At 30.7% G+C, this 26167-nt stretch overlaps 1 protein-coding gene across 1 annotated transcript; it reads left to right on the top strand.

Annotated features, from left to right (window-relative positions):
- The first annotated feature begins 6560 nt into the window (after positions 1–6560).
- Positions 6561–23796, top strand: LOC105200913 (E3 ubiquitin-protein ligase HECW2). Its single transcript, XM_026138482.2, has 10 exons — positions 6561–6715; positions 7921–8260; positions 10307–11277; positions 11739–12026; positions 13499–13697; positions 14265–14791; positions 14873–15210; positions 16783–16983; positions 20352–21311; positions 22730–23796. Exons 2-10 carry the CDS (start codon positions 7966–7968, stop codon positions 22839–22841), a joined length of 3891 nt encoding a protein of 1296 aa, XP_025994267.1. The 5' UTR covers positions 6561–6715; positions 7921–7965; the 3' UTR covers positions 22842–23796.
- The last annotated feature ends 2371 nt before the right edge of the window (positions 23797–26167 follow it).

The raw sequence follows: 26167 nt of genomic DNA on the forward strand, positions 1-26167 counted from the left end.
AAAGTTGGCGATTGCACAGGTTAAGATACCTGTCATCTCGGCGTTATGTAGCAAACTGAGCATGCGCTTTGGGCACGTTTGCATGCTCCATGGGCACACACATACAAAAAGTGCGCGAATTTGAAACATAAATACAGAGCAATATAAGTGATTCAGTGATAAATGAATAAATTAATTAAGTTATCGTGCGGAAAGTAAATGCTTAAAAGGGGGAGGGGCTTCGCCCCTCCCCCCGCTCCCCTTTTTTTTAACCCAACCCAACCTGAATCTTAGTTTTAAATAAAAAATTGTTTTGCATGAAAGTTGAAACTACCGATGTCTGTTTTACAGTGAAATTAACTTTTATCTTAATTTGCATGATACAAAGCACTTTCCACGTGAAGCGAGGTCATCCCCATCCCACTTTCTCCACCCCCAGCGTACCCTCCCCCACAGATGTCTGCTTTGCAGCCAAATTAATTGTTATTTTAATTTACATGATATAGGGGGCTTTTTACGCGGAGCGAGGTCCACCCCCACCCCACCTTCCACCCACCACCCCCCCGCGCGGGGGGTGGAGGGTGGAAGGGTGGGGTGGGGGTGGACCTCGCTCCGCGTAAAAAGCCCCCTATATCATGTAAATTAAAATAACAATTAATTTGGCTGCAAAGCAGACATCTGTGGGGGAGGGTACGCTGGGGGTGGAGAAAGTGGGATGGGGATGGACCTCGCTTCACGTGGAAAGTGCTTTGTATCATGCAAATTAAGATAAAAGTTAATTTCACTGTAAAACAGACATCGGTAGTTTCAACTTTCATGCAAAACAATTTTTTATTTAAAACTAAGATTCAGGTTGGGTTATTATAAGAAATATTGTACAGATTCATAAATTTCAAAATTTTTATTTAACACTTTTTAAATAAATTAAGTTACTAAAACGCATGCGCATGCGGTCACCAGCATGCAAACGTGATCACAGCGCATGCTCAGTTTGCTACATAACGCCGAGATGACAGGTATCTTAACCTGTGCAATCACCAACTTTAACGCTTGATATCTCGGTTCGCGGGCCAGAGCGACACTTTTTCTTGCCAGATTCTTTCATTTTGAGTGAAAACGCGTCGAATGAGCCTAATTTCGTCAAAATCGGAGGTGCAGTGGGTATTCTTAACAATTACCTCCATATTTTCTGTGCAATTTAAATTTATATTAAAATTTTTAGGGTGGGAGGGTTCCGATAGCGCACATCCCAATAGCCCACCAACCAATCATCTTGACTTATCGCCGATAGCGCACATCCTGATAGCACATAAACCACTCACAATGGCAGATGCCTAGAGATTTTTCGTAGGTTGGGTTAGATAAGTCAAGATGATTAGTTGATAGGCTATCGGGATGTGCGCTATCGGAACCCTCCCATCGCGATCATACTGGCTATTATAGAGTGCTTTCCAACAAGAGACACAGGCGACACTGTGTAACACATTGGCTGTGTTCCGATATTAACTGCCAATACTGAAAATGTATAGTATATGTGACGTGAACTATAAATTTTCAGTACTGCCAGTAAAAACGGAACACAGCCATTGATGCTACATTGGTGCTTTCCAACTATGACACAGAGAGTAAAGTCACTAGATTAATAAAGTACCGCAATTCATAAGACTCAATGTATAAGGATTTGGAGCCAAAATGGCGTCGGAAAGTGTAAAGAGTGCACACTTTCATAATGTATGTATCTACACATTAAGTGCAATTATTTACCGTGAGACACCGTGAGATGCGTTAGATCTGTTGTGTTATTGTTGTACTCTGAGAAATTAAACGTTTAAAAACATGCCTAATTTCGAATAAATTAAAACCTTTAGACTCTATTAAAGTGTTTTTAAATAATTGTCGTACAGACTTTGTGCCATCATGCCACAATATTGTTGTTAAACTTATCAAAACATTTATTATAGGACGCATCCATTTTACCTTCAAAAAAATATATTAATATTAACACATATAGAATACGCATATATAATATTAACGCATATTGAACACATATAGTAGTAAAAGAGTTGCAATAAAGTCATATGTGAATAAGAACCATTGTAAACAAAATTAATTTATATAGTTTATGATTTTCTTTCTTATTTAAATACATTTATACACATATGCACGTTTTAAATGTGCCGCATGTTGGAGCCAAAATGGCGGAATGATTGCGGTACTTTATAAATCTAGTGACTTTAACAGATGACACAGAGAGACACAGAGCGACACTGCAAAACACAGCTCAATCTTAAGTTTGGCCGTGTCAGCCATCAATAGTGCCAACACATCGGGCAAATAAATTATTTTTTGAAGTGTGGTACTGGTACATTTTTGTCATGTTCAGTCATGTTTTGTCGCCTTAACATACAAAATTAAAATTATAGTTTAAACCTTTCGTTTCTTTACATGCTACATCTTTAAATTAGCACAATGGACTTATATTTTTACTAAAAATGTTTTCGTGTTCGAAAATAACGTACCGGACTCAGAATTCTTAGATAGTAATCAATATTCATTATTTTTATTTAAAGAATTGTATAAGCCTAAGAAACAATGCATTCGTTGATTATTCATTATTCATACGTATTTTATCGGATTAATTTGCAAGTTTATTCTTTTGTCGGCATTGTAAAGAAGTTATTCCTACATTGGATAATGTAAAATTTCTTCTTTAACGGGTCTGGATTTTCTACGGATAGATTTCTGATTCAATTCGAATCTGTGTTTTTTTACTAAATCAGTCATTTACGCACTCTAGTGACCGTGTTTGGTAACTTATCTGTTCCATTTAGACTACACAACTGTGGGTGCTTTCCAGCTACGACACAAATCGACACGGTGGGTGTTTACGATAACTAATCGGATCTCGGATTGGATTGAACAATGGTACTCAACGTAAGTATAGAAAATTTCCCTAGGCTAATCGGATTGACGATTGCTGTCTCAAATGTAATCCGATTGATGACGAAAGCGTGGAGACCGAGAAGTATGCTTGAAAAGTAAGTCTCTTTATTTTTTTAAATAATAACACAAAAAATCAAAGATTAAGTTAAAAAGAATGATTTGAATTTAGATTTATTGTAATTTGTTTTGTCTAAACACTGGATTTCATTTAAATTTCTGTTTGTAAAAATTAATTAATCTATTCTAAAGTTTGTGGTTATATCGGAAACAAATCAAAATTAATAAAACAATTATTAATTATTAGGTACATATTAAAGCATATAATATTTCAAGCATATCATATAGAATTCCTGTTTATTATAAACTTAGTAAACATAACTTTGAAATTATTCAACTACATTATACATTAATCAATATTAATTTATATGTTAAAAATCAATAATGTTTCTAAAAATGTTCTTTTTATTCTTTTCCAGATCGTAAATAAACTTCAATTCCATGAATAAATAAAAATTACTGGAAAATGGATTTATATGAAGAGGGCATTATTGAACAATATCAATTTGTGCTAACTTAAAATTTGTAAAATTTACTTTTCTTTATTAGTTGTTTATTAGAGAGTAATAAGTTATTAATGTTCAATAATGCCCTTTTCATGTCAATCCATTTTCCAGTAATTTTTATTTATTCTTGGAGTTGAAGTTTATTTACGATCTGGAAAAGAATAAAAAAACATTTTCAGCGACATTATTGATTTTTAACATATAAATTAATATTGATTAATGTATAATGTAGTTGAATAATTTCAAAGTTATTTTTACTGAGTTTATAATAAACAGGAATTCTATATGATATGCTTAAAATATTATATGCTTTAATATGTACCTAATAATTAATAATTGTTTTATTAACTTTGATTTGTTTCCGATATAACCACAAACTTTAGAATAGATTAATTAATTTTTACAAACAGAAATTTAAACGAAATCCAGTGTTTAGACAAAAAAATTACAATAAATCTAAATTCAAATCATTCTTTTTAACTTTATCTTTGATTTCTTGTGTTATTATTTAAAAAAATAAAGAGACTTTTCAAGCATGCTTCTCGGTCTCCACGCTTTCGTCATCAATCGGATTACAATTGAGACAGCAATCGTCAATCCGATTAGCCTAGGGAAATTTTCTATACCTACGTTGAGTACCATTATTCAATCCAATCCGAGATCCGATTAGTTATCGTAAACACCCTGTGTAACACAGTGTCCATTAGTGTAAGAGAGAAAATTTTAGTTGTTTCACTCACACTAATGGACACTGTGTTACACAGTGTCGACTTGTGTCGTAGCTGGAAAGCACCCTGTGTTACACTGTGTCTCTCTGTGTGACACTGTGTCACACTGTGGCACTCTTGTTGGAAAGCACCCATAAACTGCCCCTTTACAGATTACGGTAACGGCTTTATGGCTACGGCCACCGCAGGTCACCGGATTAGGGTAAGGGCAATTATAAACCAACCTTAATTCAGGAAGTTCAGAAACAGAAAACAAACGGACTGGGGGCCTATTCTCGAAAAATATAGGCCCCCTGTACCTCTTTTGATACGCGTATCACACGATGGGTGCTTTCCAACAAGGCTGTGTTCCGTTTTTACTGGCAGTACTGAAAATGTATAGTATATGTGACATGAACTATAAATTTTCAGTACTGCCAGTAAAAACGGAACACAGCCACTGTGTCTACGGCTGTGTTCCGATATTAACTGCCAGTACTGAAAATGTATAGTATATGTGACGTGAACTATAAATTTTCAGTACTGCCAGTAAAAACGGAACACAGCCTACATTGGTGCTTTCCAACTATGACACAGAGTAGAGTCCCTAGAAGTAGAGGGTCTGGACATTTGTGGATTCCACGTGATTGGATGCACGTGACTGTGCACCTAAAATGGCAGCACCAATACGGATCCCTGTTTAATCCTCTTTAGCCAATGCGATAACAGTATACAATACGTTCAAGTGCACACAATGATAAACATACACACACATAAAGCTCACATACATATACTGACATATTCATCACCGACATTTTAGGGGCAAATGTCCAGACTCTCTACTTCTAGGGACTCTAACACAGAGAGGCACAGAGCGACACTGCGGGTGTTTACGATAACTAATCGGATCTCGGATTGGATTGAATAATGGTACTCAACGTAGGTATAGAAAATTTCCCTAGGGTAATCGGATTGACGATTGCTGTCTCAATTGTAATCCGATTGATGACGAAAGCGTGGAGACCGAGAAGCATGCTTGAAAAGTCTCTTTATTTTTTTAAATAATAACACAAAAAATCAAAGATAAAATTAAAAAGAATGATTTGAATTTAGATTTATTGTAATTTTTTTGTCTAAACACTGGATTTCGTTTAAATTTCTGTTTGTAAAAATTAATTAGTCTATTCTAAAGTTTGTGGTTATATCGGAAACAAATCAAAATTAATAAAACAATTATTAATTATTAGGTACATATTAAAGCATATAATATTTCAAGCATATCATATAGAATTCCTGTTTATTATAAACTCAGTAAAAATAACTTTGAAATTATTCAACTACATTATACATTAATCAATATTAATTTATATGTTAAAAATCAATAATGTATCTGAAAATGTTTTTTTATTCTTTTCCAGATCGTAAATAAACTTCAACTCCAAGAATAAATAAAAATTACTGGAAAATGGATTGACATGAAAAGGGCATTATTGAACATTATCAATTTGTGCTAACTTAAAATTTGTAAAATCTGCTATTCTTTGTTAGTTGTTCATTAGAGAGTAATAATATAAGAACGGAATATACATAAATAAAATTAAAATAATTGTATGCATATATGATGCGTATATTACATTTTTATATTATTACTCTCTAATAAACAACTAATAAAGAAAAGTAGATTTTACAAATTTTAAGTTAGCACAAATTGATATTGTTCAATAATGCCCTCTTCATATAAATCCATTTTCCAGTAATTTTTATTTATTCATGGAATTGAAGTTTATTTACGATTTGGAAAAGAATAAATAGAACATTTTTAGAAACATTATTGATTTTTAACATATAAATTAATATTGATTAATGTATAATGTAGTTGAATAATTTCAAAGTTATGTTTACTAAGTTTATAATAAACAGGAATTCTATATGATATGCTTGAAATATTATATGCTTTAATATGTAGCTAATAATTAATAATTGTTTTATTAATTTTGATTTGTTTCCGATATAACCACAAACTTTAGAATAGATTAATTAATTTTTACAAACAGAAATTTAAACGAAATCCAGTGTTTAGACAAAAAAAAAATTACAATAAATCTAAATTCAAATCATTCTTTTTAACTTAATCTTTGATTTTATGTGTTATTATTTAAAAAAATAAAGAGACTTACTTTTCAAGCATGCTTCTCGGTCTCCACCCACGCTTTCGTCATCAATCGGATTACATTTGAGACAGCAATCGTCAATCCGATTAGCCTAGGGAAATTTTCTATACTTACGTTGAGTACCATTGTTCAATCCAATCCGAGATCCGATTAGTTATCGTAAACACCCCATGTTAGTCGAAAGCGCTAAAAGTCACTAGCTCTCTTTTATACCCCGCATATAGTCTGCTACATCGCCGCTGTCAAAGTTACTCGTTCACGCGTGTACATGGGTCATTGATGAGAGTAAAGTTAAGTATAAATAAAGCGACGAATACTACGTGAAAAGGAAGAGGAACGATCATCCGAACAGGTATTCTGTTACGTGTCGAGTATGCGGCACCGCGGCGAACAAGCTGCCTTCGTCGCGTAGCGTATTCTTGTTTTTACGTATCGCTCGATTTCGCGTACGCGCGGAGGAATGTGCTCAGAGGCACCGTTAATTTCTACGATAAATTAAACGTCGATGAGATATTTCTGTTTTCATAAAGTGCCGACTCTTTATTCTTTTCATATCCGATAATTCCCGATAATCAGTTGACATCGTCAATTCGTTTCTGTGTTTTAACGGGACTTTAACCTGTTTTCTCCGTTTGGTATTTTGTTATTTAACCGTTAATTCAAACTTCATTTTCTTGTCCTTTTGGAACTTTACATTATAAAAATTACGAAATTGCATTATTTAAGCATCTGTAATTTCCATTGACTTTTGAAATTGAAGTTTGACGAAAAGATGATTAAAATGGATTGATTTAGCCCCTCCCCCCTCTTGGAGTGGCAAGTAAAAATGGAATGTTTTTTTTGTAGTTTTTGAGCTGCTGAATCTGATTTTTACCTGATAAAAAATTAATTTATTGGGAAGTCTTAAAATTAACATATGAAATCATTAAATATGTAAAAAGTCATTATGGCTGATACTTATTTATAGTTGAATTTTATTTCAAAACTGTCTGAAAGTAACAATTTAAGATGTTAATTCGGTTCTCTGATTGGTTAATGATATTTTAAGGCAATACTTAAGACAATCTTAAATATAAGAATATAAAATATTCTTGGAGAAAGTTTTTAAAAAGATGTGATGAACAACAATGCTTTCAATTGCTTTAGTTAAATTAAAAATGGGTCTCATTAGTAATATCTTTGTTTTTTAGATATTAATAATTTTTTTGATTTTTTAAATCAAGCAGAACGTGAGATATTAGAGATGAGAGTATCATCTCTTAAGAGAAAAAATGAACTAATACATTTGTAAAGTTCAATAATAATAATTTATGATCCTAGATGTTTAATGGCTTTGTACACTGATTTTAATTAATTTGTTAAATTCCCAACATTAATTTTTTTTGAAAGTCAGTATCATATTCAGCAACTCAAAAATAAAAGAAAAACATTACTTGCTACTTGGATAGACAAAATTAGTTCATTTAATCCTTGGAATTGAATTTTGAATAAGTTTTTAAATTGAAGTTTGATTAAATTGTATTAGAGTTTTTTGACAATAAACCATTTTTTTTGTAGGATTTTTTGTAGGATTGGAACTTCCGAATATGTTTTGAGGAGAAGATGCCATCCGAGACAGATGCTATGTGCAGTGTTTCCAAGGAGGAGAAGGATACCGACAACTCTAACGAACAATCTGTCACATTGAGGACTTTAAATTCTCAAGACTCGAATGTGTCTGCGAAGCATATAGATACTCATCTAGCGAATGCTAATGGTAACAAGGTATCCACATCGGATGTCAGAGCCAAGTTCTTTAACTCAACTGAAGTTGCAGCGTTGACAACAAGTGATAGCTCTGTAATGACAAATGATCCACTTGAAGCAGAGGACCTATATTCCCAACATAAGATAACAGGTAGAGTCAGTGAATCAGTAAAATTTTAATTTCTATTATTTTTTGCTAAGATATAAAAAATATTGCAAAGATCTTATTTAAGGTTTTTCAATTTTTTCACATAATGTGGGAATTTGATTAAATTTTGAAAATAAAAAAATATATTAACTTCTAAAAATTGTAAAATTATTTGAAATTGAAAGAGACTAATGAAAGTGTACGCACAGTAATCAATGCTCAGTAATACTTGTTGATTTTTGTTATCTAATTTTATTTAATCTTTATGAACGTTTCTGCCCCATTTTGGGCCATTCTCGGCATACTAATTTTTAAAATTGAAAATTTTGTGGCAAAGAATCATTGAGCATCTCCCCAGATGTCAATGATATTATAATAACATGGTCAGATTTGATAGTCAGATGGCAACAAACAAAGCACTCAACAATATCATCATAGTTCAATCAGTGCCAGGGAGTGTAAATTCTTGAACTATTGTGAAGCTACAAATTCTTGATCGAAAAACTTAATCTATAATGATAAGCGAAAACAAATTTGAATGGCAGTCAATTTAAAATTAGCGATTATTGTCGTACGGGAAGTTTATGTGGCATCGCGCCGCTCATGTGTATTTGCCACTTATTTTTGTGTAAGAGTATGAAATGTTTATGAATTATACAATTCTCTTTAAAAGAGAACTACAAAGAAGGAGGGAGGAGACGAAAGAGAGAGAGAGAGAGAGAGAGAGAGAGAGAGAGAGAGAGAGAGAGAGAGAGAGAGAGTGTGAGAGAGAGGAGGAGGGGGGGGGAGAAAGAGAGAGTGAATGAACAAAAACAATAGTAAATAATATTAGCAAAAGGTAGAATAAGCAGATTAGGTAATAGAAGTTAGATAGGTAGGCTGTGAATTTGGTTTTTTTTTAATTGTAAATCATTAGAAGGCTGTAATTGAGGTTGTGAATAGAAAAAGCGCAATTTAAGAAGAATATAAGATTAAGAGTAAAAGTAGATAGGAACAGACTGGTAAAGGTAAAGTAAAATATAGGATAAGGACAAGAGGAAATGTAAATGTAAAGTAAATATAAGGGTAAAAATGTAGAGGCAATATTAATTACTAAGGCATGGAATAAATAAATAAGATTTAGGTAGAATTTTAGGTAGAAGACTAGTCATAGTACAGATATTACACACAGTTTTAGGAATGAATGGATGGGTGCGTTAGATTGGATTGTAAACCAAGTCCATTTCTCGGCTAATTGTACGCTGAAGATAATAAATATATAAATATACAATTCTCTTTAAATATAATGATGTTACACTAAAAATGTGGCAGCATCGCTTGTTACTATATTTAACCCTTAAACACACCAAACTCATAAAATACGTAAACACATTTTCCAGTCTGGAAGGGTTTTTCAATTTTGAAAAGCTATAACTTTGATTTCAATCAATATTTTTCAATAATCTTTTTTTCAAATAAAAGTTTAAAATTTCAGAAATGTGACTGCACAATCGGCATTGCTTAAAAATGATTTATTATGAAGTTATAAAGAAAAAAATTAGGAGTGTAGATACTATAGGATATATAGATACTTCTGAATTAAAAAAAATTTTTTAAGTATAGTTTTTTTTAAATAAATTTCTAAAATAACATTGAGTTTTATTGGAAGAAAAGTTTCAAGTAATTTTTATTATTAAAAATTAGTTATATTATGAAAAGCATAGGACAATTAAGAATTAAAAAACTTATAGAAGAAATGGAATAAAATTCGTGGTTATAATGAAAACATTCATGTAGATAGGATTAAGAATTTGAAATTATAGAACATTAATATAAAGAAACATTAATATAAAAAAATATTTTTAGCCAAATTATTGATTTTTTGCTTTTGTTCATTATTTACTATTTTGAAGATGGCAGTATCAAAAACTTCTGCATTAAAAGATATATCTGAAGAGTTACGTGGCTTTCCACTTTTTTAGGCTGGGGAACCTTCTTAATCTTTAGATTTGAAATATATAATTAAGACTTGTATAATATAATAAAGACATATTTTTATTGAAATTGTAGATACATCAGTACCGGTCAAACAAACCAAAGAGAATGACGATGACGCAGGTACTACATGTAACGATACAGTACAAAATTTGAGTAAAAAATCAATTTTTCTTGCTCATAGAAATCTGGCCAAAAAGAAAGGCTTGTTAGCTGAGAGCATTTCTGAAATTCATCATAATACCTTAGAATCGGCGACCCATTCTAACAATATCCTAGATGGAAAAATTTTTGGATCTGAGAGCAGCCACAATATTGATGTTGAAGAATGTGATTATGAATCAAGTACAGAGAATTTGTGCAATAATATCGATGTCGCTTTGGATATTGGGCACAAAGCGATCGAAGACACTATATCTTCACACACTTACGAGCGATCTTTAAAAAATGACGATTCTGCTGTGAACTATGATAGTCTCGTGAACACATTGTTAAAAACGTCTAGCGATAATGATGAAGCTTGCAACATAGATCACGATAGCAACTTATCGGAAGATAGATTAACATCCCTATCTTTAGATAGGGTAGAGTCTAATGACTCGTCAAATTCGCAAAGTACACCTTCAGCCAGTTACAGTGACGTGATTAACGATGTGAAAATATCTTTAAATACGTTAGACAATAATAAGAATTCGTCTGAAAACACGATCGACGGAAATGCATCACTCGATTTGTCCGAACATGTTTGCAAAGAGATGTCGATGTCGCAAGACGTGGTATGTGCTTCATGTTACGATGAGTTAGCAAGTACAAGTAAAACGTTTAAACTGCCAATCTTAGAGAAAATGCCTAAAACTGCCAGTGTTCAGCAGCCTGAGATCGAGGAAAATGCAGTTGCACTTTTGGATTCGTCGTTTATCAAACAAAATCAATTAGAGGGAGTTCATTGCTTAGATTTGGAGCCTCGTTCGTCGAACAGCAGTGAGGAAAGTAATTCAGATATAGAATCGCACCACGCGAGTACAAGTAATAATGATAATAAAAAGGTAAATAAATCATATGTCTTGTCCCTTTCTCAGAAAAATGACAGATTTCATTGTTACTGACACAAGTAGAATAATTATTCAATATAATGTGTAAATATTGCTAATTGTATGATTTAATGGCAATGTTAAGTTTTTGTATTATTTATTTTTAATTAAATATATTTTTTTTCTATGAAAAATATATGCGAATAATTTGATTTGTTTGTCGTCTCAATGAATGTCACATTAAGAAGCAGAAACATTTGTTAACGTATCACTAAAGTGAACAGTTATTTACAAATTGCACATATATCTTTTGGTACAGCTCTCGATTTCCATAAAAGGATTTAACTTCTTAGTTTTTGATATTCTTATATCTTCAAGATAAATTTTTCTATTGTTCCCTTTTGCAATCCCTTTTATAACCTTTAGTCTATCTTTTTACAATAAATTTATAAAAGTAAAACTATTTTTTATTTTAGAGACAGTGTAGACCCAATGGAGTTGTAACGAAAGAAGGAGCCGAATATTACCAACTATGGCGCAGTACAGCTGGTCACTCGTCTCCCGAATCTTTATACGAAACTCTGTATCCAATGCCGCCACCGCTTCCACCGAGAGCAACACATCGTCCGTTACATAGAACTAACGCTTTACCAAGTGGCGCACCAGAATTACCCAGACGACATCAAAGACATCCTGCACCATTGCGCCCAGAGGATTGTTTTGGATTCGAAATTGTTGATGTCGACGAAGTTTCGAACCTTAAGGTATAATTTTCAAGGCTAACATGATTTTTTAAAAACTATTGAAGCTTCAATTTTTGCATATTGTAAAATACATGTCTGTTTATTGCATAAGCTAAGATAAATGAAAAATATTGTAATTTATTAAAATATTGCAAATTATAAAATGGTTTAAAAACAAAATAGATTGAATTAACAAGCTAAACCAAATGGAAAGAAGGATTGAGAATCGGTTGAGAATAGGATACTTAATACCGTGCCGTGTGAATCATCAATAATTCACACTGGACTTTTTGTTTAAACTGGGAGATCTTTTGACTATAAAGAGAAATAATCATGAAATACTTTTTGATATTATGCATACATTTGATGTTACATATAATTATAACGTCTATAGTGCACTATTAATTCCATGAGTCTTTATTATTATGAATGACTTGTATGGCACTGAGATCAGTTTTTCAATTTGAAAGGTCAATATCGCAATTTTTAATTTTTTTGATAAAAATTATTGATTAAATTTATTCGATTGTTTGTAAAAGTTTCTATTGCTACGAAATAAATATTTAAAAAAAACACAAGTACATATTAATATTTTTTTACTTTATAAAAATTAAAATTTTTATTCTGTCACACGCAATCAAACAACATGGGAAACAACGTAAACTGTTTAATAATTAAATAATTAAAAATCTTTATATAAAATGTTAATTATGTAAAAATAATTTTATTAATTAACATTAATAAACATAAATTTTATTAAGTTAATTTTTTTATTAAATGATTTTTTACAAATGATTAATAAAAGTACTTTTGCTTTGTTCTGCATGACTTTTTGTACATTAGATCTTCATAATATTTTTTAGTTATTATGTAAATAATTACATTTTATTTTACAAATATAATAAGCATATAATAAACGTGGATTATTGGCATGATGGATAAATCATGAAAAATTTGGCAGGAAACATGCTAATAATACAGCCTTTGTCAAAAGTATTAGACACTTTATATTTTAAACAATTTTTTAATGTGAAGGATTTAAATTTATTATAGAAATTAAAATATGAATTATCTTTTGTTTTAAGAATCTTTAAATTTATGTACAATATATATCAGTAATCAATATAAGAAATAATATAGAAAAAAGAATTCCAGAAAAAAGATGTAGACACCTAACACTTTTAGTCAAGTTTAATTTTAGTTTTTTTGTAGTCTATTTTTTTACATAATTTTATATATTTTCTGGATCTTAAAATTGTATTTTAAGATTAAAAATAATAATGCACAATTTGAAGAACTAGAAAAAATATATAAAATCACATAAAAATTATTATCATTAAGTACTAAAATTCTGTTCTGATCATTCCTTGGCATTTTCCTTCACTTAATTGTGTTACACATATCACGATGTTCTTATTTATTATCTCACTCAATTTTTATATTTAATGCGATGTTATTGAATTTAAACTATTATAGATTATTTAACGTTTTAGTTAAGGACAGCGGTTACAAAAAGTATTGCTTTATTAAGTTCACCGAGACCGCACAGACAACGAGAAAGGCCAGAATCGTTAATGGCTAATCAGCGGGAATGTCCACCCACACCCACGCATCGACCCAAACCCTTGTGTCCGTTGCCAGTATGCCAAACGTCAAACGTATCTCTACCCTCGGAAGAACCTTTGCCTCCATGTAAGTAAATATAACACCTAATAGAGCTATTGCACCAGTCGTTGAACAGTTAGAGAGTGTTTATTACCAAGAAAATGAATTTTCTTTTGCAGTGATTTTTTCTCTCTCATAAAATGGCTGTGAAAATGATTTTATTGTTGATGGTTTTCCGCGATACTTATTGATTCTTTCGTTTAGCTTACTTCGTGTTGCGAGAGTAACTGTCTTTGCGTTGATTGAATTTTGACAGTTGTTACATTGATAGCTGTGAAAATGAAATTATGTAATATCAAAAGTTCTGTAACGCGCGCCAAAATGAACACACTAATGTTTAAAAAAATAATAAAATAGTATCGTTGTATGATGTTAGTTTATAGGCATAATAATTTGTTCATTTTCAAAAGTTGATATTTTTTAGATCTAATTTTCATAAAGACTTGAATAAGATATTATTTTTTATTTGGAAATGTAATTATATTAAGTTGTTGTTATATTTGTTCATTGACTGGTGCAATAACTCTACATGCGTTTACTTCGATCTCCACGTTTTTTTCAATGTTACTTGATTAATTATTATGTGTATTTCAGCATGGGAAGCGAGAATAGATAGCCATGGTCGAGTATTTTACATAGATCATATCAATCGAACCACAACATGGCAAAGGCCAAGCTTGACGACACGTAATACTGGCTGTGATTTTCGGAGACAACAATTGGACAGACGTTATCAAAGTGTACGACGAACCATTTCGCGTCCCGACAACATTGATCGTGAAGCGAACGGTTCGAATGATAATTCCTTCGACAATACCGAACGGCAGAGTGATTGCACGGATAGGAGCGAATCCGAGCCGTTCGACATCACCACGATACCGCCAGTGTTGTTCCTAACGCGGCCTGACTTTTTCACCGTGCTGCATACTAACGCGGACGCCATGGAAGTGTACAACCGAAATCCAAGCTTAAAACACATGATCAATAGAGTCAGAAGGGATCCAATTGTTTTCCCAAGATACGAGCACAATAGAGATTTAGTTGCCTTAATTAATGTCTTTGCCGATCCAAGCAAAGAGCTCCCAAGAGGGTACGAGTCGAAGCTCGATAGGACAGGCAAAGTAAGTTTTTCATTGAATCACACAGAAGTCAAAGGCACTATATAACCGCGGGATATTGATCATCAGATGTTATGATTTCAGAGATTTTTCATATGTCATGCTAGGAAAGCTACGTCCTTTATCGATCCGCGATTACCCACGGAAGCCGCTCATATACGAGCGTTGCTGGATGAAGCTCCCGTTCCGCCGCCCAGACCGCAACAAGCGTCCGTAACAGCTACTCCTGACATACCTGTTGCCTACAATGACAAAGTAGTTGCTTTTTTACGTCAGCCTAATATAATGGATATTCTAAAGGAGAGGCATTCTGCGTTAGGACAGAATATCGCACTTCGAGAGAAAGTTAACACTATAAGGGTCGAAGGGACTACGGCGTTACAGAGATGGAGTCATGACGTTCCTTTAGCATTGTTGCTAAGGTAGAAAATGAAAGTTCCAATCAGGGTGATTTATTACTGAGAAAAACCGAGAACCTAAAAATTTCTTTTTTCTATTTTTGAAAATAAGATTTTCATGGGATTTTATTACGTAAGAAAATTTTTAGAATTTTATTTTTAAATTCTATCTCTCTGACAAAATTGTTTCTTTAATCATTTTTTCTTGATAATATCACAAAACATCGATAATAACGGACTACAAAATAAAAATCACATCTTGTTTTTTGAAGTAGACTAGTTGATTTTTATAGATTCTTAGGTGCTAAAAATGAATCCCACGTTTAAATTTGCGTATCACATCAGGATTTTGTGTAATTTAAATGGACGAAAATAGTTTTTCTATCAGGATGCAGCCTTGGCATTTTTTTCCTTAGTGGCTTTTCTTTGTGATTGCTTGATTAAGGAACATTAAAAAATATTTACAAAATAAAGTACTTGTGTGATTATGTGCTGTTATCAGTGCGCTAGTACATGTTATAACTTTACGCTAGTACGTGACTATCTTAATAACATCAGAGTTACTGATATCGCTTGACTTCTTTAAATATGAATCAAGATATTTATCTAGTTTTTATGTAATTTATTCAGTTTTTATCTGTATGACCAAACATTTTATTATGATGGAAGTTATCGATGGAAAGTTTAGTTTTAATTCTGCAGCATAACGTCAATTTCTCACATAGGAATAAAAGAAATATTTAAAAATTTGGAATATTTCCTTATACAGCTTTCCAACCGATAAGAGTGATATACGCGCTGATCTGACAACGTGCTGTTGGAGAACGAATTAGATGCCTCAACCTCAATTAATTTTTGTATAAGTAGTTTGAAGATGGCTCGAAACATGGTGTAAAAATACATCAGCTCTAAACCATGGCTTGAAAGGTAGCCGAAATATATAAATTTGTGTTGAAATTTATAAATTTTAACACATACTAGCGCACTCATAGTAGCGCATAACTCACACAAGCTCTTTATTTTTGTAAAATTATTTTAAATAGTGGAGTTCTTGGGGTTCTATTTTTATTGTTAAAAATTATTATAAAAATATTTGAAAGCTGTATTAAAAATTTTTTGATTTTATTTGGAATTTGAATAAATTTGAGTAGACACCCTATCCAATACAGGATGCTTGGCAACAAAAATAGTAACAGGCGGAGAAAATTTAAGAAATTATTCTAGATGATAAAAATAAAACAAAAATCAAGGACAAGATTGCGAATAAAACTTTTTCTTTTATAATAAATGTTTAAATATTAACTTAAAAAATGCCTGTGAAGAATATGTGAATATTTAGATATTATAATTAAAAAATAAAGCTAAAATTTTGTAATTTGGAGTATTTAAATATTTACATAAAAAGTATCCAAAAAATACCTAAAAAAGTGCGTATAAATATTTAGACGTTTATAATTATAAAACAACCTTAATCGTAATTTTGTTAATCCTGATCACTAAAATTCTTATCTCTCTTATCGAACATCCTATGTATCTTTTATTAATATTATGTAGATACATATGTAATTTAAATGCAATAATATTGTATTATTACAGTTTATTCGAGCAAGAAATAATGTCCTATGTACCTGGTAGTATGGGCAGGTCTCCACTTGGCAGTCCGCACGCGTCACCTGGGCTGACAAGGGCTTCTGCCAGAGCTCCCGCACCATACAGGAGAGATTTCGAAGCTAAACTTCGAACCTTTTATCGAAAGTTGGAAAGCAAGGGTTATGGACAAGGACCGGGTAAATTGAAGTACGTTTCAGCGCATGTATAATATATATGTATCTCAAAAATGACAGGGACACAGGAAAAAAAAGAACATTTTTGTTTCGAGAATGTCTTTATTCTAGAATGTTAAGGCTCCTGGATCTATTGCCAAATCCGCATTGATAGTGATTTAATTCAAAGTGGTGAAAAAAAGAGAAAATCACATTTTATATATCGACATAAAATATACACACTGGGGTTTCTTTTCACATCTAATGTGCATGATATACATATTTATTCTTGTTTACTGAATGTTAAACAAGGATGCACCTATACATATACATACAATGTATGTGTGAAAAATGGCAAAAAGCTGAATTAAAAGCTAAATTATTCTTGCAAAATACTGCATTATTTGTTATTTTTTAGTGCTGTGTTTCTATATTTATTGTATCCAAAAATTTTAGTCTTTTAAAATAAATTTTTGCTTTAGGTACAATATGTAATGATATAATAAAATATGTTATAATATTTAATTAAAATATTTGTCCTTTTTTTATTATTTTCTGCTACTTTGGGTAAATTTTAGATTTCTTCACGAGTAAAAGACAGTTTAAAGGTAATGAAATTGTCATTCTATTTTTGTATCTCAACCATATTTCAAAAGCACTAAAGAAAATTGTTCGAATAAGTGATAATCCAAAAGCGCTAAATACATTGCATGTAAAAGAACTTTCTAGCCCAAATTAAATAACCTAAGTTAATAGTTTGCTGAGTATGCGAAGGGCAATATGTGGCCTAGTATTGTCGCGCAGTAAAATAACTTTCTGGTTTCTTTATCCAATAAATAGTTTTTATTGTTTAATTTTATCGGCCTAATTATTTGACGATTAACTCTCAACTGTTTCGCGAGTTCTTGTGTTTATGACGGATTTTCCGATCCTTGCAAATCATCGACCTTCAATTTTCGTGATATTCTAGATCGTGATTGGTTACTGACATCAAAATCATTAGCTTAAACAGTCAAAATCAATATTTGTAAGTATTGTGAAACACAACATCTTCACCAAGTATAGAGCAAATTGATTTGCATTCTTTAATAACATTTTTCCCTGTTGAAACTCGTACCGCGTGCAGTTTTGAATATATAGTTTTTCAACGCTCATTATTCATCACTTACTCATTGTGCTTACTATTATTTTACAAGTATATGGATGTGTTCCGTTTTACGCATGATGCATTACTTATCCTTAATATTTACTGAATATTAAACAAAGATAAAATACATCATGCTTAAAACAGAACGCACCCTATGTTTATCATTAAATTAACAAACAACGCTTTATAAGTATTAATATCAACTCTTCAAAAATACAAAACGGCAGAAAGTTTAAATTATATTAAAGCGCTGAAAAAAAAGACTAAAACTTTTGTACACAACTAATAAAATAATTATAGTGTAAATTTTAGTATAAAATATATTAAAGACTCCCATTTTGATACAATTTTATATACATAAAGAAAAAATTCATAGTGGTGGCAACTATAAAAGTAACAACTATACATATAAGTTTTATATGTAGACTTAATGGACATACAAGTTCAAAACTATTTTATAATTATTGCAGTTTTAGTTGCAATAACTGTAAAATATAATAGTTTGTAACATGGCAACAATATTATTTGTACAATTGTTAGTTTATAATGAAATAGTACTTCAACTATAATTACATGGTTATATAGACTTTATTATGAATAAATTACGATAATATTTCCAGTATGTACAGCTGATTAAGTGACTGGAATAATTATGATATAATAGTGTAGGACTCTGAATGTTAAGGAATGAGAAGGATTCTGAATTCGAATTTCAGTTGGTTCAATTTTTTCATCATCTACATTTGCAAAACTATTTTTTTTGTAGTTTAGCCAACCATTTTATTACAAACGGTTAATATTATTGTATGTTATTAGTTTATATAATTTATTGTTTTTGTTACAACATTGTAATATATAGTTGAATGCTATTTGTTCACAAATTCATAATTGCTGATAAGATTTTTTTCTCTAAGTATGTGTGAAAGCAAATATTTATTTCAATTCGATAGCTATCAAACATCTTTTTTTTATTTTTAATTAGTCACATTTCAATTCAACATGGGTATATGGGTTACCCAAACAAAAGTTTTCAGTAAATTTTACGAGCTGTTCTATCGATTACAAATAGTATTTTATTGGAAAATATTGTTATTTTTTAATATACGTTGCAAGAATTTTTATGCTGTATTTTCTCACCTGTAATCTATCCAAGATGACTGCGGTGGATGAACAGGAGCCTTAAATATAGAAATGAGATTGTATAGCGATAAACAGATATAATTTGTTTACATGAAGAAATTTTGTAGTTTAGTTTTATCAAGAAAAATATGTTCTCACTATATAATAATTTTTATAAGTTGAGGTGAAAAAAATATCGAATAGAAAAAAAATAACGATATCTTTAAACCAAGAATTAGAATTTTTTGACTACTATTATTAGCAAAACAATCATTATGCTCTTTAGATGACTATAATAGTATTGAAATAAAAATATAATAATTTTAATTTTATAAAAGCTAACAAAGAATCAAACAGTTCCATGTCAATTGAAATAAAGTTATATATCTTAAATGTTAACAATATGGAACGTTTTAACTCTGCTGTTTGAGCATGCTTGAGTTAATATCATTTTAGTGACATAACAAATATATAATTAGAAAACCGATATGAGTGTAAACTGCACATATAATGCAAGAGAATGTTGTGAGTGTAAACGCAAAGGTTTAACAGTGTAACAAAGATCATGATTTAAAAACATTTTATAATTGATTTGTTATTTCCTGTTTGCGAATTAATCGAGTTTGATGCTGTAAAGTGTATCAAAATCAATTGTTGAATCAATGAGTGTATCCTAGTCCGAATAAATTAAGACTTGCTATGTTAATTCTTGAAAACTGTGTGATAAATTAAAAATACGAGATAAAAATAGAGAAATGTTAAATGGTATATGGAAATGTTTGGTATTGTTAAAATATTAAAGATATATCTATGATTTTTTTAAAATTGATATCCAACTGTTAGTTCATTTATTAATCTTTATACTATTAGTATTATTTTTTATTACATATGACCTGCTAAAAATATATTTTGCTAAAATTTAAGATTATTAAATTTTATGCAGAAGATTAAATTATGTATAAGCAAGATTATATAATTATCATTGTTTCATAAGTAAGAAAATAATTCTTTGTTATTATATTTCTGAAAAGGATTGCTAAATAGAATATTTAATATTAATGTTTTTCTGTGTATTCTGTGAATACATTTTGAAAATTATATATTTATCGAGGAATGTTTATATTGTCTATATTTAGATTGCACATCAGGAGGGATCATTTACTCGAAGATGCCTTTACGCGCATAATGGCCGCATCTAAGAAAGATTTACAGAAAGGTAAATTAGTGATCATTTTTGATCACGAGGAAGGATTGGATTACGGTGGGCCGTCGCGAGAATTTTTCTTTCACTTATCACGCGAGCTGTTTAATCCTTATTATGGACTGTTCGAGTATTCCGCTAACGATACTTACACAGTACAAATCTCGCCGATGTCGGCCTTCGTGGACAACTATCACGACTGGTTTAGATTCTCGGGCAGAGTTCTAGGTTTAGCATTGGTTCACCAATACTTACTTGATGCATTCTTTACGAGACCGTTTTACAAAGCGCTTTTGAGGATACCGGCGAGTTTGAGCGACTTGGAAAGTTTGGATCAGGAATTTCATCAAAGTTTAATGTGGATTAAGGAGAAGGACATTAGTATCGAACCATTAGAATTAACTTTTTCAGTAACTGAAGAACTTTTGGGACGAGTTGCTGAGCGTGAGTTAAAGCCGGGCGGGAGAAATATCGCGGTCACCGAAAAGAATAAGAAAGAGTATCTCGAAAGAGTGGTGCGCTGGCGACTTGAGCGTGGCGTTGCGGAGCAGACGGAATCGTTGGTCCGCGGTTTTTACGAGGTAGTGGATCCACGTTTGGTGTCTGTTTTTGACGCTCGCGAGTTGGAGTTGGTTATCGCGGGCGCGGCTGAGATTGATCTGAACGACTGGCGAACGCACACCGAATACAGGAGTGGTTACCATGATGCGCATCCGGTGGTAGAGTGGTTCTGGAGCAGCATAAGCCGATTTACGAATGAGCAACGTTTAAGATTACTGCAATTCGTCACCGGCACCTCGAGCATTCCATATGAGGGGTTTGCAGCTTTGCGAGGATCCACAGGACCAAGGAAATTTTGTATCGAGAAATGGGGAAGGCCAAACAGTTTGCCTAGGTACTTAATATTTTTTAATTTGCTAATAATGGCTTATATTAAGCTATTGAGCGTTGTACGTACGAAGAGAATTTTTTTTTTCTTGAAAGGAAGGAGTCTGAAAATTACCAAAATTTATCCTAAACGGATACCTTTGAAACCTATGCAGTTATTATCGAGAGACCAGATATTCATGAAAAAAGCTTATTTATCTAGAAAATGACGGAAAAACTTTTCCACGATAATTGTGAAATGGACATCAAAGAATTTTACTATAATTTTATTAATAAAAATTACTCTAATGCTTTTAAAGCTTACCACTCTCTATATGTACTGTAATTTTTTATCAAAATTATATACAGGGTGTCTAAAAAAAGGGTCACATATTTTGATAGCAGATAGTATTGATCAAAACAAGAAAAAAAGGTCTAATTAACAAGGGTCCTAAAACTAATATCTTCAAAGATACAAGCTATTTTGTTATTTGAGCTCTTTGTCATTTTCTTATTAGTCGTGTCATCTTTAGAATGTGTCTCCTAATATTTACATTTGGTTTGATATAGATATTACAAGTCAAACGACATTGCGTAGGCCTTGACGAATGTGAGCAGCCCTAGTAAACAAAAGAGTATTTACTACTGTTGCTATACGAGAGTTCGTCAGTACGAGATTAATCGTCTCAGTCAGCATTAAAATTTTTTTGTTTTTTGTAAAAAAAGGAGTTTTCATTTTGTTATCATATGTACATACATTCAGTTTCTTTATTTCAGTTTCTTTTATAAAAGATTAATGATTATATTTCATATTAAAATAAAAATTGTTTCTTTATCTCTCTTCGTTTATTTTTTATTTTTTAAAGCATCTAGAAAAAAGATCCCCATTGTACCCCACTCTCCCCTACTCCTTTGTTCATTACATTCTAAAGATGATACGACTAATAAGAAAATAACAAAGAGCTCAAATAACAAAATAGCTTGTATCTTTGAAGATATTAGTTTTAGGACCCATGTTAATTAGACCTTTTCTTCTTGTTTTGATCAATACTACCTGCTATCAAAATATGTGACCTTTTTTTTTAGACACCCTGTATATATAAATTATTCATAATTTAGTAACTTATTAATTATAATATTTAGTATTAACTAAATTATTAATAATAATTTTCAAAATTATAAATGATCTTAGAAATTTTACTAAATTGTAAATTTTACTAAATTATAAATAAAACATTTATAATAAAATTACAAGAAATTTTATTTTAAAAGGTAATAAATTTTACTATATTGTAGTAAATTTTTTAAAATTGTAATAAAATTTTTTGATGTTTATTTTATCCCACGATTATCGAAATTTGATTATTCTTACTGTGAATTTTTATTATTTCTCTCACATATTTTACAGTAATTTAATTTTATTCTGCTTTATCATTGTCGTTTCAGAGCTCACACATGCTTCAATCGCTTGGATCTTCCGCCTTATCCCACGCCCGAAATTTTGTATGAAAAGCTGCTGTTGGCCGTAGAAGAGACAAATACATTCGGTATAGAATAAAGCGATGAATTTTGGATTTGTAATTATAAAAAATTGTATGATTGGTAGAATTGAAATAATTACCTAGATTGATTTTCCGCTAAGAAAAATAAGATGAGATTGTATAGGCCTAATGGTTTATAAATTACAGTCATAATTAATTCAATTTATTTAAATTGGGTATACGATGTAAATAACGAAATATTCGGCAGCTTTCAATCTCTTAGAATTTGATCAGACGATGTGTTTTTATGTGAAGTATATGAGATAGCATAATCAATCATTAATTGATTATTCTTTAAACTTTAAACTTTTGTGAATCTTCGTGATTCGTCAACTGTAGAAGTAACTTGTTGATGCAATCGTTATGTACACATTGAGATCTCGTAAATAATCTTTTCTATTAATTTTTTCTATTCCGGTTTTCATTTAGTTAGCGGAGCTGATTCTTCAATTTTTTAGATTTTTTTTTCCGTTCGTATTTTTTATCCTGTTTTGTTTTCAACAAAATAAAACAAAAGAAAAAAAAATTTATTTGCTAAGTTTGTAAATGGCTACTAAATCTACAGCAATTTTTAAAATAAGAATACATGCATTCTAAACATTATTATTATATTTTCTCAACACATAAGCTTCTAAAAAGAAAATTAATGGAATTAATTTAGATAAATACATATACTCTGTTCACTGACAATGAGAGAAACCGAAACTGTTCGGACAAAAACTCGTTAGGCTCCGCCTGCAGGACGATTGAAAATACTCCCTACTTTTCTGCTCGCACAGATCTGTATAGGCTCATAATGTCAGTAGGTTCAAGCGTGTGGCATGAGAAAATATCGTTATAACTGTTTATTCATAAAGTAATACCGTCGAATGATTTGATTCTATATTTTTGAGAGAAATGTAAAAAACTAATTGATATGACGAAAGAAAAATTAGATGTCGAAATATCTTTAACCTTTATCTCCTGTGAAAATAAACAAAAAAGATTAGCTAAACGATGTTGAATAAAAATTAATAATTTGTTTATAGCATATCGGAGGTTGTAGTTTTAAAGTTTAAAATACTTTTTTTAGTATGAGTTTACTACAAGAAAAATATGTTCAAATTTAATAAATTATGTAAATAATCACGAGTAAATACTTTTTGATAATTTAAGCTTGGGCTCTAACGTGCTATATTTACGTATATGGCACTAAGTAATGTGCTTCGTTCTCCCCATTGTACTGTTCATGTGTGCAAACCAATTCTGTTTCTCTCAGTGAATAGAGCATAGAATATGTCTTGTTACTATTATTACTACTATCAATGAATTACTACTATTAGTATTATATATTATTGTTACTACTATTACTGCTACACTGAGAAAAAAATTGTTAACTTTAAATTGTTAATAAGTATTTATTTAAGTTAAATATATAAATATTTTTAAACATTTAAATATTTGAAGTAAAATTCAAGTATTTTATGTATTTGAATATGTAAATACTTAAACTGAAGAAATTTAATCAAATTGAAACATGTTGTCAAGTTAATAATTTTTTTTCTCCATGTGTATTGCTATTACTACTACTAATACTATTATTATCATCATTAATATTAATATTGATTAATATTAACATTAATATTAGTTAATATTAATATTGATATTGATAATTACTAATTATTATTTTATCATAATATGGAATTTGAAAGATAACATTGTATTGAAATTACTTACAGCTCTGCTAATATCTAAAACATATTTTTGTTGTATATTTTTCTACGTACAATTAATTTTCTTTATTTCGGGGTATATCGAGGTCCAAGTGTATCACTTCTGAAATATTTAATTATGGCCGTCACTGGTATTTCTAGTCCGTGCGTTGGAATTTCACGTGCAGCTGCCTTTTAATATATCTTAACACACATTCCGAAAATTCTTGTTAGTTATACTTAAAGAGTTTATGAATCAAGATTGTTATAATGCAGAAGAGATAAATATTACACCTCTGTAAATTGGCGAAAAAGTTTACTAATGCAGCACTTTTATCTTGTATTTATTTTTTATTACTTACAAGGACAACCCGCGATTAGCGCATCACCGATTTTAACAAAATTTTATGGGTGTGTAGTATTCACTTATACATTTACTACAGTAAAGCCGTAAGTTGCGAAAATTAGACATTCTCGAGAAAATGACAATTAAATATTTCCAGCACCTATAGTTTTATTACAGAAGAATGATTATCTAATCAGCGGCGTAGCGTACGACGTTGACTGCTACGCTCGCAGTCTCAGGTTCGATCCCCGCGGATGAGATTTTTTTTCATTTAAATCTTATATTTTCAAGTTGTTATATATAATTTTTTAACCGTTCTTAATTATTTAATCTATAATATGTTATATTTTTTAAAATCAAGGAATTTAAAAATGTTCTTTTATTGTTAATTAAATTAAAATTTCTCATGTACATAAAAAATATTTATTTGCAATAAAATTTTACAATGATTGTTTTAAGAACGTCAAAATAAATGTTTCTATAAATTGTAAATTTTTATTGCAAATATATTTTTTGTGTTTATGAGAAACTTTAATTTAATTAATAATAGAGAAGAAGAATCCGAAATAAGGAAAGACGAGTAAAAATTTGATTGTTAATATAAAGTAAGAATCACAAACGTTTCGACTCTACGGAGTCTTGCTGCACACTGAAGAAAATTCTGTACGGTTGAAACGTTTGTGATTGAATGTTAAATTAAAGAATTACTATTTATATTAACAACAAAATTTTTATTTGTCTTTTATTGGCTTTTCTTTATTTCGAATTATTTTCAAATATATATGAGTGACTTATTTTAGTTTAATAATAAAAGAGTATTTTTAAATTCCTTGATTTAAAAAAATAACATTAAATAATTAAATATTAAATAATTAAAAACAGTTTAAAAATTATATATAACAATTTAAAAATATAAGCTTTAAATGAAAAAGAAGTTTTATTCGCGGGGATCGAACCTGGGATCCGAACGTAGCAGTCAACGTCCTAATGCCGAACGATACGCCGTTGATTCGACAATCGTTCTTCTGTAACCGAACTATAGGTGCTAAAAATATTTAATTGTCTTTTTCTCGAGAATGCCTAATTTTCGCAATTTACGGCTTTACTGTAGTGTGTGAGTGAATACTAAACAACCATAAAATTTTATTAAAATTGGTGATGCACTGGTCGTGGGTTTCCTTTGTTAAGGGCCTATTTTGTAACCTTGACCTTAACTATGCTGTTATAGTATCGTTGTGTAAATATTACACGATGTAAGAAACCTGCGCAATAACGCTATAACGATATCATTAAGGCTACAGAATAG

The sequence above is a fragment of the Solenopsis invicta genome, chromosome 2 (genome assembly GCF_016802725.1).
Source record: "Solenopsis invicta isolate M01_SB chromosome 2, UNIL_Sinv_3.0, whole genome shotgun sequence".
In the NCBI taxonomy this organism is placed as follows: Eukaryota; Metazoa; Arthropoda; class Insecta; order Hymenoptera; family Formicidae; genus Solenopsis; species Solenopsis invicta.

Bases quoted from the DNA above. Each gene is read 5' to 3' on its own strand.
- LOC105200913 (XM_026138482.2), top strand. From the start codon at position 7,966: ATGCCATCCGAGACAGATGCTATGTGCAGTGTTTCCAAGGAGGAGAAG. The intron at 12,027-13,498 runs GTATAATTTTCA...TTAACGTTTTAG, and splicing joins ACGAAGTTTCGAACCTTAAG to TTAAGGACAGCGGTTACAAA. The intron at 14,792-14,872 runs GTAAGTTTTTCA...TTATGATTTCAG, and splicing joins AGCTCGATAGGACAGGCAAA to AGATTTTTCATATGTCATGC.